General features: G+C 32.3%; 1 protein-coding gene across 1 annotated transcript; it reads left to right on the top strand.

The window, feature by feature from the left end:
• The first annotated feature begins 245 nt into the window (after positions 1-245).
• On the top strand, positions 246-13282 carry LOC140826876 (serine carboxypeptidase-like 18). The gene is made up of 12 exons (XM_073189401.1): positions 246-365; positions 478-600; positions 10067-10169; positions 10243-10280; positions 10352-10453; positions 10791-10877; positions 11294-11431; positions 11921-11992; positions 12091-12212; positions 12677-12790; positions 12884-12938; positions 13028-13282. The coding sequence occupies exons 1-12, from the start codon at positions 246-248 to the stop codon at positions 13109-13111; spliced, it is 1158 nt and encodes a 385-aa protein (XP_073045502.1). The 3' UTR covers positions 13112-13282.
• Positions 13283-13488: the final 206 nt, after the last annotated feature.

The raw sequence follows: 13488 nt of genomic DNA, 5'->3' as shown, positions 1-13488 counted from the left end.
GAGTTCTCGTGTTGTCACATCTTTCCATACAATAAAACTATTTAAATTAAATAATCAAAATTAATGGGACATTTGACAATAATATTAGATTCATATTTCAAAAACTTTCGAAAAAGTTTTCGAGTCGAACTCGAGCCAGAGTTATTTTGTTTGATTGTTCAGGAATCTTAATATTTCCAACAACCCAAAAGCGTAAAGAAATAAAAAAAATTAATGTGTGGATAAGACCATAATTTAATGACCATATGTGGGTGAAAAGGGTTGTAAACAATTCATGCATGTGTACAGGTCCACTCCGGTTTGATATTTCAAGTCTTGATGGAAGTTTCCCTCGCCTCATTCTGAACCCATATTCATGGACAAAGGTTTGGTTTGGAATATATATATATATATATATATATATATATATATATATTTATATATACATATATATATTCAAACTGACAAATAAAATGATCTGCACGCATGGTTTTGTAGGTTGCCAATATTATATTTATAGACTCACCGGTTGGGACTGGATTCTCGTATGCAACCACCCCAGAAGGTTTCACTTCCTCCGACACCAAAGCGACCATGGATAACTACACTTTCTTGAAGAAGGTAAGTTTTTCTCTGAATCCGGATTCATTTTTGCAAAAAATAATACTAAATATAGATACTGCACCATATTTTTGGGACGTTTAGGATGAAATATTTAATTATAATTTTAATTTTAAGAAATTAAATGGAGCACAGGATTCTGGTATTCAACCACACTTGGTCGAAGACACGTGAGATTGGTGGTTTATTTTTATTTTTTATTTGGACGTGAGCACAGGATCAGAAGGGCAGGCAGGTGACAACTTGACTTGGGAAGAGATAGTGACATAGAATTATTTAATAGGGTTCTCAAATTGAAAAGAGATATTCTCTATGTCTCACATAGCTTATATTTGTTGTGAAAAAGTAAAAATTTACGGTAAAAAGTAAAAATCTCAAACTCTCAAAATTATCAAACTACACACGTTATAATATTTTTCTCTCAACTCAATTGTTATTTCATTCACAAATGAGTGCTCTATTTATAGAGTTTCATATACAAATATTCCAAAATAAATTACCTCATTACATACATCATCACACACTAATTTTCAATATTCAACACCTAATTTTACCTAATTTTCAACATTCAACATTCAACATACATATTTTAATATTATATTTTCAACACTCCCCCTTGTGATGATGATCATAATGATTGTCTTCATTACGTGTTTTTATACTGCCTCGTTAAAAACCTTACTTGGAAAAACCCATTGGGATAAAAACCATAGTAAGGGAAAAAGAGTGCAGTCACGTAAACTCCCCCTGATGTTGACATGAACAGTTCTTCACAAATTTCGTAGATTGCGCATCCCAATATTATTATGTGCTTTCTGAATATTGACGTAGGAAGTGCCTTTGTGAAGAGATCTGATGAGTTTTCACTTGATCGAATGTGACGAACATCAATACATTTATTCTTCTCAAGCTCCTTGGTGAATGCGAAGAACTTAGGAGGAATATGTTTAGTTCTGTCGCTTTTTATGTATCATTCTTTCATTTGAGCAACACATGCAGCATTATCTTCATATAGTATCACAGGTTTCTCGTCGAATGATAATCCGCATGAGATTTGGATATGTTGGGTCATTGATTTTAACCACACACATTCACGGCTTGCTTCATGTAGTGCAATAATCTCGGCATGATTTGATGAAGTTGTTACTAGTGTTTGTTTCTGTGAACGCCAAGAAATTGCAGTGCCTCCACGAGTAAATACATATCCAGTTTGGGAACGTGCCTTGTGTGGATCAGATAAGTATCCAGCATCAGCATAACCAATTATACTTGGATTAGCATCTTTTGAATACAAAAGTCCCAAGTCTGTCGTTCCTCGTAGATAACGGAATATATGTTTAATTCCATTCCAGTGTCTCTTTGTTGGATATGTGCTAAATCTTGCCAACAGATTCACGGCAAAATATATCAGGCCTTGTACAATTTGTAAGGTACATAAGGGCATATTGGAGATCTTATATCTGACCAAAAAAAAACCGATGGCACTTAGATATGGTACTTCTGGACCAAGAATATCTTCATCATCTTCACATGGACGGAATGGATCCTTTCTATGTTTAATGATCTAACAACCATTGGAATACTTAAAGGATTTGATTTATCCATATTAAAACGTTAAGGATCTTTTTCTGTATAATTTGTCTTGTGAACAAACATTCCACATTCTTTTTGTTCAATTTGCAAACCCAGACAATACTTGGTTTTTCCAAGATCCTCATTTCAAATTCTTCCTTCAAGTATGACACACTTCTTGAATTTCCTTACTCGTTCCAATGATGTTTAAATCGTCAACATATACAGCAATAATTACGCATCCGGATGTTGTTTTCTTAATGAAAACACAAGGGCATATTGAATTATTTACATATCCCTTCTTCATCAAGTGATCACTTAGCCGATTATACCACATTCGGCCGGATTGCTTTAACCCATATAATGATCTTTGTAATTTCACAGAATAACATTCTCTGGGTTTTGAACTTTGTGCTTCAGGCATCTTAAATCCTCAGGGATTTTCATATATATATTACTATCAAGTGATCCATATAAGTAAGCTGTAACAACATCCATAAGATGCATTTCTAAATTTTCAGATACCGCCAAGCTAATCAAATACCGAAACGTAATTGCATCCATCACAGGAGAATACGTTTTCTTCATAATCAATTCCAGGCCTTTGAGAAAACCTTGTGCAACAAGTCGAGCTTTATATCTTACTATTTCATTTTTCTCATTTCGCTTTCGAATAAAAACCCATTTGTATCCAACAGGTTTTACACCTTCAGGTGTAAGGACTATAGGTCCAAAAACATTACGTTATTTAGCGAATCCAATTCAACCTGGATGGCATCTTTCCATTTTATCCAATCCTGCCGATTTTTACATTCACCAAAAGATTTTGGTTCATGATCTTCGTTATCATTTATGATATCGATTGCCACATTATAAGAAAATATATCATCATTTCTTCTATATCTTTTCGATTCCATATTTTCCAGTATTAATGTAATTGATAGAGATTTCATGATTCTCGTCAGTTTGTGGTTCTGACAGAACATTTTCATCATCATGTGTTTCTTCAGGAACATCATTCTCTATTTTGTGATCATCATGTGTTTCTTCAGAAACATCATTCTTTATTTGTGATCATCGTGTTTCTCTATGAATTTTCTTTTACGAGGATTTTATCCTTGGAACCGACTGGCTTTCCACGCTTCAGGCGTTTAATGACATCATGAGTATCTTCCATTGTTTCTTTGGAATTTCAATTCGAGCAGGGGCATTTGCAGCATGTATATATGATTTAGTTACCCCTTTTGTGTCTGCAAATGCATCTGGTATTTGATTTGCTATTCTTTGCAAGTGCACAATCTGCTGTACATCCTTTTCACATTGTTTTGTTCTTGGATCCATATGTAACAATGATGATACATACCACGTAATTTCCTTTTCGGTATGTTTCTGTTCTCCCCCCTAACATTGGGAAGATTTCCTCATTAAAATGACAATCAGCAAAACGTGCTGTGAACACGTCTCCTGTCTGAGGTTCAAGATATCGAATGATTGATGGACTATCATAACCGATATAAATTCCAACCTTTCTTTGAGGTCCCATTTTCTTTCGTTGCGGTGGTGCAATAGGCACATACACCATACATCCAAAAATTCTCAGATGAGAAATGTCTGGTTCTTTACCAAATGCAAGCTGTATTGGGGAGTATTTATGATATGCACTTGGTCTGATGCGAATTAATGCAGCGGCATGTAAAATTGCATGTCCCCATATAGAAATAGGGAGTTTTGTTTTCATAATCATTGGTCTAGCAATCATTTGCAGACGTTTAATCAATGATTCAGCCAATCCATTCTGTGTATGTACATGAGCAACATGATGCTCAACAATGATTCCCATAGACATACAATAATCATTGAAAGTCTGGGAAGTAAATTCACCAGCATTATCAAGTCTAATTTTCTTGATTGTATAATCGGGAAATTGATTTCTCAATTTTATTATTTGAGCAAGTAATCTTGCAAATGCAACATTTCGAGTTGATAATAAACATACATGTGACCATCTGCTGGAGGCATCAATCAATACCATAAAGTATCTGAATGGTCCACATGGTGGATGGATTGGTCCACAAATATCACCCTGAATACGTTCAAGAAACATTGGTGATTCAGTTTGGATTTTGCCTGGTGATGGTCTTATAATAAGTTTTCCGAGAGAACAAGCTTTACATTGAAACTTATTATTCTGAAAGATCTTCTGGTCTTTCAACGGATGACCATGTGTATTTTCTATAATTCTTCGCATCATTGTTGAACCAGGATGTCCCAATCGATCATGCCAATTGGTTAATATCGAAGAATTATCAACTACCATGTTTGATTCAATGGGACTTGTATGTGTATAATGCAATCCAGTAGGGAGCATTGGTAATTTTTCAATCACATATTTCTTTCCTGATTTATATGTGATAAGACACATATATTTCTCATTCACTTCATTCATTGTTTGAGTATCATACCCATGGGAATATATATCATTAAAACTCAACAAATTTCTTTTCGATTGTGATGAATATAAAGCATCATTGATCAAAAATTTTGTACCATTAGGTAACAAAAATTGTGCTTTACCACATCCTTTAATCAAGTCTACTGGACCTGATATTGTATTCACCGTTGTTTTTGTTGGTTTTAGTTCCAAGAAATATCTTTTATCTCGGAGGATAGTGTGCGTTGTACCACTATCGGGTATGCAAACTTCAGTTTTGCTCATTGCATTTTCCATATTTGAACTTCAAAAAAATATGCAATGAAATAAATTACTGGCAATATATATTTAAATATAACACATATCATAATTATACAATAAAACATTATTCTATGAATACATGAAAAACAAATTATTGTACATTTATATTCTACCACTATATTGTTCATTTCAGAAAAATCATTTAGAAAATCTGCAGCATCAAAATTGTTCATTTCTATCCCACCAAGATGTTGATCATTTCCAGAGAAATCATTCATAAAATCACCAGCATCAAGATGAGTTGAATCACTCAAACGGTCACTGCGTTCAGTGAAGTTGGTCTCCTTTTCTTTCCCCTTTAATGATTCTTTATAAAGTTTACAAAGGTGCTCAGGGGCTCGACAAACTTTGGACCAATGTCCTGGAGTACCACATCTGTAACAAGAACTTTCATATCTTTTTGAGTGATCCTCATTAACACTTGTATTCTCATGATGCCTTTTCTGTGGATGGTTTGGGACGCTCTTTTGAGATGAGTTATAAAAATAACTATCTCTATTATTTTCAAAACCACGGCCTCGACCACGACCACGACCACGACCAAATCCACGTCCACGTCCACGTCCACGACCTCGACCTCGACCTCGACCAAAATCTTGTCTTTGAATTTGATTTTGGTTTCGAGGTTTAAATTCATTTTTATTTACAGCATTTACTTCGGGAAATGCTGTTGATCCAGTGGGTCGGGACTGATGATTTCTCACTAGAAGCTCGTTGTTCTTTTCCGCCACAAGAAGACAAGCGATGAGTTCAGAATATCTGGCAAATCCACGTACTCTATATTGTTGCTGTAGAGTAATATTTGATGCATGAAATGTGGAAAATGTTTTTTCAAGCATCTCAGATTCAGTAATCTCATGACCACAAAATTTCAATTGCGAGATTATTCTATACATCGCCGAATTGTAATCACTGACTTTTTTAAAGTCTTGGAATCTTAATGTATTCCATTCATCCCGGGCGGTCGGAAGTATAACTTCTCTTATATGTTCAAATCTTTCTTTTAATCCCTTCCACAAAGCCATGGGATTTTTTTCAGTCAGATATTCACATTTCAATCCATCGTCGAGATGTCGACGTAAAAATATTATGGCTCTTGCCTTTTCTTGTGACGTGCATATGCCATTTTCTTTAATGGTCTCGCTTAGACCCAATGACTCAAGATGCATTTCTACATCTAGAGTCCATGGCATATAATTTTTCCCAGTAATGTCAAGAGCGATGAATTCGAGCTTTGTCAAGTTTGCCATGGTGGTACTAAAAATCACGATGCATTTTATTAGTTAATGAATATTGCAATACAAAGTAATGGATAAACAACAAGTACAAGTATTCGTAAAAATAAAGAAAACACACGAGGATGATATTCTCCGATAAATACAAGACTCGTGAGTATGATAACTAAAATAATTAAAAATAACCTTGCGAAAGCCATCTTCTTTTTTCTCCGAAAATTTGATGAAGAATAATTTTTAGAGAAGAAGAGAAAGTTGGGGTGATTGAATGAGTTTGAGAGATCATATTTATAGGGCAAAAACTAGCCGTTTTGTTACCGTTTATGACCGTTGGTGAATAAAAGAATAAATGTATGTATTTGTATAATTTTATGGTAATAATATGGTATATATAATATTAGACATGTTTAAATAATTATATATATCATATCATAATATTATAACGACTGTCATAATTTATTTTGTTTAAAAACCTTATAGGCTTTTATACTTGTCGTATCCCTTGCCGGGAGTGTGGGATGTCGTCTTAACATCCTCCCAGGATTTATAACAAGTTTATGAAAAATTTATTTTTATTATTTCTAATAATAACATTATATTGTATATTAAATAAATACACAATAAACAAATAACAGTAAAATAAATATAATTACTTTTGTTACCTTTTTCTTCTGTTTGGAGCTTGGAAAAATATGTAGGACTTTTAGAGCTTCGTGCTGATAACGTGTTGTGAAAAAGTAAAAATTTACGGTAAAAAGTAAAAATCTCAAACTCTCAAAATTATCAAACTACACACTTTATAATATTTTTCTCTCAACTCAATTGTTATTTCATTCACAAATGAGTGCTCTATTTATAGAGTTTCATATACAAATATTCCAAAATAAATTACCTCATTACATACATCATCACACACTAATTTTCAATATTCAACACCTAATTTTACCTAATTTTCAACATTCAACATTCAACATACATATTTTAATATTATATTTTCAACAATATTTTCTTATTTATCTGTCTCAAATATATAGTCGGGTGTGTTCTTTTGTCAACCTATTTTTATTCATTAAATAGATTAATTATTTCCAACAAGTTTTGATACAACATTAATTAAAACACTACTTAAAAAGGGTGAAATGTGTTGAAAATAAGAGTTATAAATATTGAAAATTAATGTGTGATGATGTATGTAATGATATATTTATTTTTGGATTATTTCCAAAGAAATTTTATAAATATGTCTCTCAATTTGTGAAGAAAAAACACAATTGAGTGAAGAAAATTTTATAAAATATGTAGTTTAATATATTTTGTGAGTTTGAGATTTTTGCTTTTTACCGTAAATTTTTATATTTAACACGTTATCATCACGATACTCGAAGGTTCTCCATATCCTTTTAAGCTCCAAAACACAAGACAAATGTAACAATATTCAAAATTAAGAACATTTATTTTACTGTTTATTTATTTTTATTGTGTATATATATAATATATAATATCATGTTATTATATAAAAAGAGTTTATGACACCTATAATAACGTGATGTGATTATATTATTACATTGTTTATATATTTTTATTGTGTTATTGTTTATTTATTGTATATGTGTATATATATTTGAATAATATCTTATTATTGTATAAAAGGAGTTTATGACACCTCATTATAATAACGTAATGCGATTATTTCGTTGTTTATTTATTATTATTGTGTTATATAATTATATATATTTGTATAATGTCACCGTGTTATATAAAAAGAGACATTGACACCTCATTATAATAATGTGATGTGATATACATAATTAATAAACATTATTAATAAACATTATTAACATTACATCATATTATTACTATAAAATTATACATATATACATGCATTTATTTTTTTAAGATTTTGTAAACAGTCATAAACGGCTAGTTTTTATCTATAAATATAATTTCACAAACACATTCAATTACTCCAAATTTACTCTTCTTCACTAAAATTTTTCTTCATCAATTTTTCGAAGAAAAAGAAGGTGGTTATTTCAAGGTTATTTATTATAATTATTTTGGTTATTATACTCACTAGTCTTGTATTATTCGGAGAATATCCGCCTCGCGTTTTTTCTTTATTTTTAAGAATGCTTGTACTTATAATTTATTTGTTACTTTGTATTGCCATATTAATAGATTTAGAACTTAACTAATAAAATGCATTGTTATTTTTATAGTAGCATCGTGTTAAATTTGACAAAACTCGGATTCGTTGCACTCGAAATTATGGGAAAAATTTATATGCCTTGAACTTTCGATGTAGAAATACATTTTGAGTCATTGGGTCTAGACTCTAAATGAGACCATTAAAGAAAATTGTCTCTCATCATCACAAGAAAAAACAAAAGCTAAGATAATTTTGTGTTGCCATCTTGATGAAGGATTAAATATGAATATCTCATTGAAAAATATCTTACGACTTTATGGAAAGGACTAAAGGAAAGATTTGAACATATAAGAGAAGTTATACTTTCGACTGTCCATGACGAATGAAATACATTAAGATTTCAAAATTTTAATAAAGTCGGTGATTACAACTCGACAATGTATCGAATAATCTCGCAATTTAAATTTTGTGGACATGAGGTTGTGGAATCGGAAATGCTTGAAAAAAAATTTTCCACTTTTCACGCATCAGATATAACTCTAGAACAACAATATAGAGTGTGTGGATTTGCAACATATTCTGAACTTATCGCTTGGTCCATGTGAAGATGATGAAGTTATTCTTGGTCCAGAACTATCATATAAGTGTTATTAGCGTCCTTATGTATCTTGCAAATTGTACCCGACCTGGTATATCTTTTGTTGTAAAATTATTGACAAGATTTAGCTCATATCCAACAAAAAGACACTATAACGAAATTAAACATATATTCCGTTATCTAAGATGAACGACAGACTTAGAAATTTTGTATTCAAAAGATTTCAATCAAAGTATAATTTGTTATGCTGATGTTGGGTAAATAACATCGAGATTATTGCACTACATGAAGCATGTCATGAATGTGTGTGGCTAAAAATCAATGACCCAACATATCCAAATCTCATGCAGATTATCATTCGACAAGATATCTATGACACTATATGAAGATAATGTTGCATGTGTTACTCAAATGAAAGAATGATACATAAAAAGCGCCAGAACTAAACATATTCCCCCTAAGTTCCTCGCATTCACCCAAGAGCTTTAGAAGAATAAAGATATTGATATTCGTTACATTCAATCAAGTGAAAACTCATCAGATATCTACGACAATATTCAGAAAGCATATATATAACATTGGAATGCGCAATCTACGAAATTTGTGAAGAATCGTTCGTGTTAACATGAGAGGAAGTTTACGTGACTGCACCATTTTTCCCTTACTATGGTTTTTATGTCAATGGTTTTTTCCTAGTAAGAATTTTAACGAGACAGTATAAAAAACACGTAATGAAGACAATCATTGTATCATGATCATCATCACAAGAGGGAGTGTTGAAAATAAAAGTTATAAATATAAAAAATTAATGTGTGATGATGTATCTAATGATATATTTATTTTTGACTTATTTCAAAAGAAATTCTATAAATTTGTCTCTCAATTTGTGAATAAAAAACACAATTGAGCGGAGAAAATTTTATTAAATGTGCAGTTTAATATATTTTGTGAGTTTGAGATTTTTACTTTTTACTTTAAATTTCTACTTTTAACAAAATGAGAATTTTATGCATAAAACTTATTGTTCCAATAATTTTGTTAATGTGTGTGGCAACACCAATTAGACTAAATACATGAGATGGAGGGATTAAAATGCTTGGTAGATAAATTTAGACAGATGAAAATATATCTTTAAAAATATTTTTGTTCTTACAATCCAGTGGTTATCGATCCATCCAAGATTCATCAAGAATCGACTGTACATTGGAGGTGATTCCTACGGAGGCAAAACTGTAACCTTGCTTGCTTTAGAAATTGCAATGGGTAAATTTTACCATCGATTAATTATTATATTCTATTCATCCAGAAATTTGACCATGTTGTCACATTAACTTAGGAAATGGTGGAGGGCTGGAGCAACGAATGAACCTCCAAGTACACATTACTTTCATAACATAATCCTATTCATTGAAAAAAAAACTCACTTGACGAAAAAATTGAACCAGGGATATTTCATTGGAAATCCTAAAGCAGATGAAGCCTTGGATGTTAATGAAAAGTTCCCTTATGCTCATCGGATGTCACTCATATCAGATGAATATTTTGAGGTAAAATGCCCCGCATTATCCCTGAGAGGTATTTTATCGAGTCCGAGTTGAGTTTGAATTAGATTATGCTCATCTGATTAATTTGACTGTACGTGAGTTTCTAATTAATTCGATTCGAACATTGATTTAGCCACTCACATGACATATGTGCCCAATCTCTGATCACTTATATATATTCTAGACAAGTTTGTTCGAGGATAGTGTAACATGCATGCTGTCAAACGATACAAACTAAGCAAAAATCTACTCAATGTTGCATGCAAGGTAATATCAAATATGGGCTGATGCTTTAAATAAAATGCGGTGTATAAGGGGTGAATTCTTTTCCTATTTTCAGTTAGCAAAAAGCAGCTGTAATGGGAACTACAGCGATCAAGATACAAGTAGTGCAGAATGCCGTTATGCTATTCATCTATGTGGTGAGGTAAAATAAAAACTACAAGATTTTACTTCTTTTTTTGTGTTTTTTTGGGGTAGGAGTAGAGTTTTGGAGGAATAAAAAGTATGTTTAATTTTATCTTGGAAGGAAAAAAATTTATTGCAAGTGTCCAATAATGTCAGCATGGTTGCATAAAATTTAAAAAATATGAGGTTAAAATAAAAACTTTGGAAAGTTGGAAATGATGAAAACTTTAGTCAAAATTACTGATTATGTTCGAAAATACGAAAATGTTTCGAAACTTGGTTTGGAGGAAGTGAATAAAAAGAAAATGATAGTTTTTATTTATGTTTTGGGGGATGAGAAAGTATTTTAGGAAACTGAAAACAAGCACTGCGTGCATGTTCTTCATTTTATTTGCTCTATGATTTATGGCAACTGTTACCGTAATATGAATGCAGTGCACAAAGAACGTCAACCATGCCCACATTTTGGATCCAAACTGTAATCTGCTTTCACCGAAACGCGATTATATTGTTGAAGATGATGATCCCGACGATTTACTCTTCATGTTAAAACAAGAGGAGCAACGGTGTCGTGTAATTTCTTTAACTTTTCCTATGACCTGTCTTCGTAGTATAATATGAAAAATGACTAAGAACTCTTTCACATAAATTTTAAAAACCTCCGATTGTATGAGAGAAAAATTATAGGTTATATTTTGATTTATGCAAAATATATAAACCTATCACCAAGTAAGTTGTAAGAATTCATATGATTTTTTTTTTTTTTTTATTTTGAAGATTCCATATTCATTTCAATAGAAGTGTGTATTTGAAGAAACTATTAAGCGTAAATATGGAGCCCTTTTAATCGGATCAAGGCAATTTTATCATAAGATCAACGGATTTCGACATCTTGGATTTTTTAATATGAAAATTACTAAATTTAGTTTTATGCATATAATCATTTGCTGAACTTTTTGAATACTAATATTGATTTCAAGAGTTTGTTTTACTAGTTATTTTTAAAAGATGTGGCTATGAATTTTCTTGAGTATTGTAAGGATGAAATCTTGTTGGTTGTAGAATAATAATTACTCGGATTCTGCTGTCTGGGCAAATGATCAAACTGTGCAAGAGGCTCTTTACGTCAGAAATGTACGTATGCACTACCTTAAAATGAAGAGATTTTTTATATTTTGATAAAACTACAAATTTTTTTATGTCATGTATGTATGCTTTATTTCAACAAACAGGGAACCATACGAGAATGGATAAGATGTAACAAAAGCTTATCCGGTTACGAGATTAATGTCGCTAGCGTTATCCAGTATCATCAAATGCTAAATCAGAAAGGCTTTCAAAGTTTGGTGTACAGGTGATCCTCGTGTACTTTTTTCCTTGCAAAAGCGGTTTTGAATCAGGTTTCCACTTCGACGAAGTTGAGACCGGATCACAAAGCTTGAAATCAGTTTTTGTGAATCACATATGTGTGTCACAATCCAATGATGAATTCATTTAAAATTTGTCATGGTCCGAATTTACCACAGAATTAGATCATATGTTTGGATATGTCTATAAACATGTGTCGAATTAGCGCCAACTTGATAACGGCATGCTCTATTATACTTTACCAGGAGAAATATTTCTTGTCGAGTGGCGATCGCTGGATGCATAAAAGTATAGACTGGATCTACTTAAATATATTTGTTTGTTACCCACACATTTTCATCACACAATATCACTTCCTATAGTAATACTTTTCCATCACCAGGTTTAATTTTCATCGATCACAGAACAATATTACCCTCTGAACTAAAATTTTGTATTTCTTCTCTCCAGCGGGGACCATGATATGCTTGTTCCGTACATCGGTACAATAAAATGGATACGCTCTCTCAATCTCACCGTTGAAGATAACTGGAGGCCTTGGACCGTCGATGGCCAAGTCGCAGGGTTTGCTTTCAATTCTTGATCCTGCGGCCACAGATTTCATATTACTACATTCTAATGGTTTTTAAAATTTGGTTTGCTATGTTCCTGTTATAGATACACAGAGAAATATAAAAACGGAGAAGCCTACATCACCTTCGCTACTGTGAAGGCAAGAAAAATCAGCTCTATGCGTGATCTTTATAGGGATGAAGTGAAGAAGTGAATGGTAGAATCTAACTCGATGCTATTGTTTTGTAGGGTGCAGGTCACACAGCTCCGGAATACATGCCCAAACAATGTCTTGCAATGATAAAGAGATGGCTCTCTTTGTTTCCACTGTAGAGAAAAATGTTGGTATGGAGCCATCCATGCATGGATTTTCTCATCATTAATAAGTGTGCTTGCTGGTCCATGTGGATTATCAACGTAGTGCACTATATTTCCACTATCGGTATTGAATTAGAAGAGCACAGCCAATGTATAAAGCATATACGCCGCTGATACAAACTACACCTTGTAAGTAAACACTTCCACATAATGAAATAAAATTGATATTTGGCATTCTTTTTTACTAAACTTCGAGGGCTCAAACTCTCACCCAACAGAGTGTCAAACAATACAATCTCAAGAATTTCTACTGTCTTTGATCAGCGTTATAAGAAAGTGAAATCACTAGCAACGAAGTGACAGTCTTCACATGTGTTGCAAATCCAACCCTA

This window comes from Primulina eburnea, chromosome 3 (assembly GCF_022965805.1).
Source record: "Primulina eburnea isolate SZY01 chromosome 3, ASM2296580v1, whole genome shotgun sequence".
NCBI lineage: Eukaryota > Viridiplantae > Streptophyta > Magnoliopsida > Lamiales > Gesneriaceae > Primulina > Primulina eburnea.
Note: the sequence above shows the minus strand (reverse complement) of the source record. Positions and strands in the feature narration are given on the sequence as shown.

Excerpts from the sequence above, each read along its gene's own strand:
- LOC140826876 (XM_073189401.1), top strand. The coding sequence starts at position 246 with ATGTGGGTGAAAAGGGTTGTAAACAATTCATGCATGTGTACAGGTCCA. Across the intron at positions 10,454-10,790 it reads TATCAGATGAATATTTTGAG|TTAGCAAAAAGCAGCTGTAA; the intron begins GTAAAATGCCCC and ends TCCTATTTTCAG. Across the intron at positions 11,993-12,090 it reads AGGCTCTTTACGTCAGAAAT|GGAACCATACGAGAATGGAT; the intron begins GTACGTATGCAC and ends TTCAACAAACAG.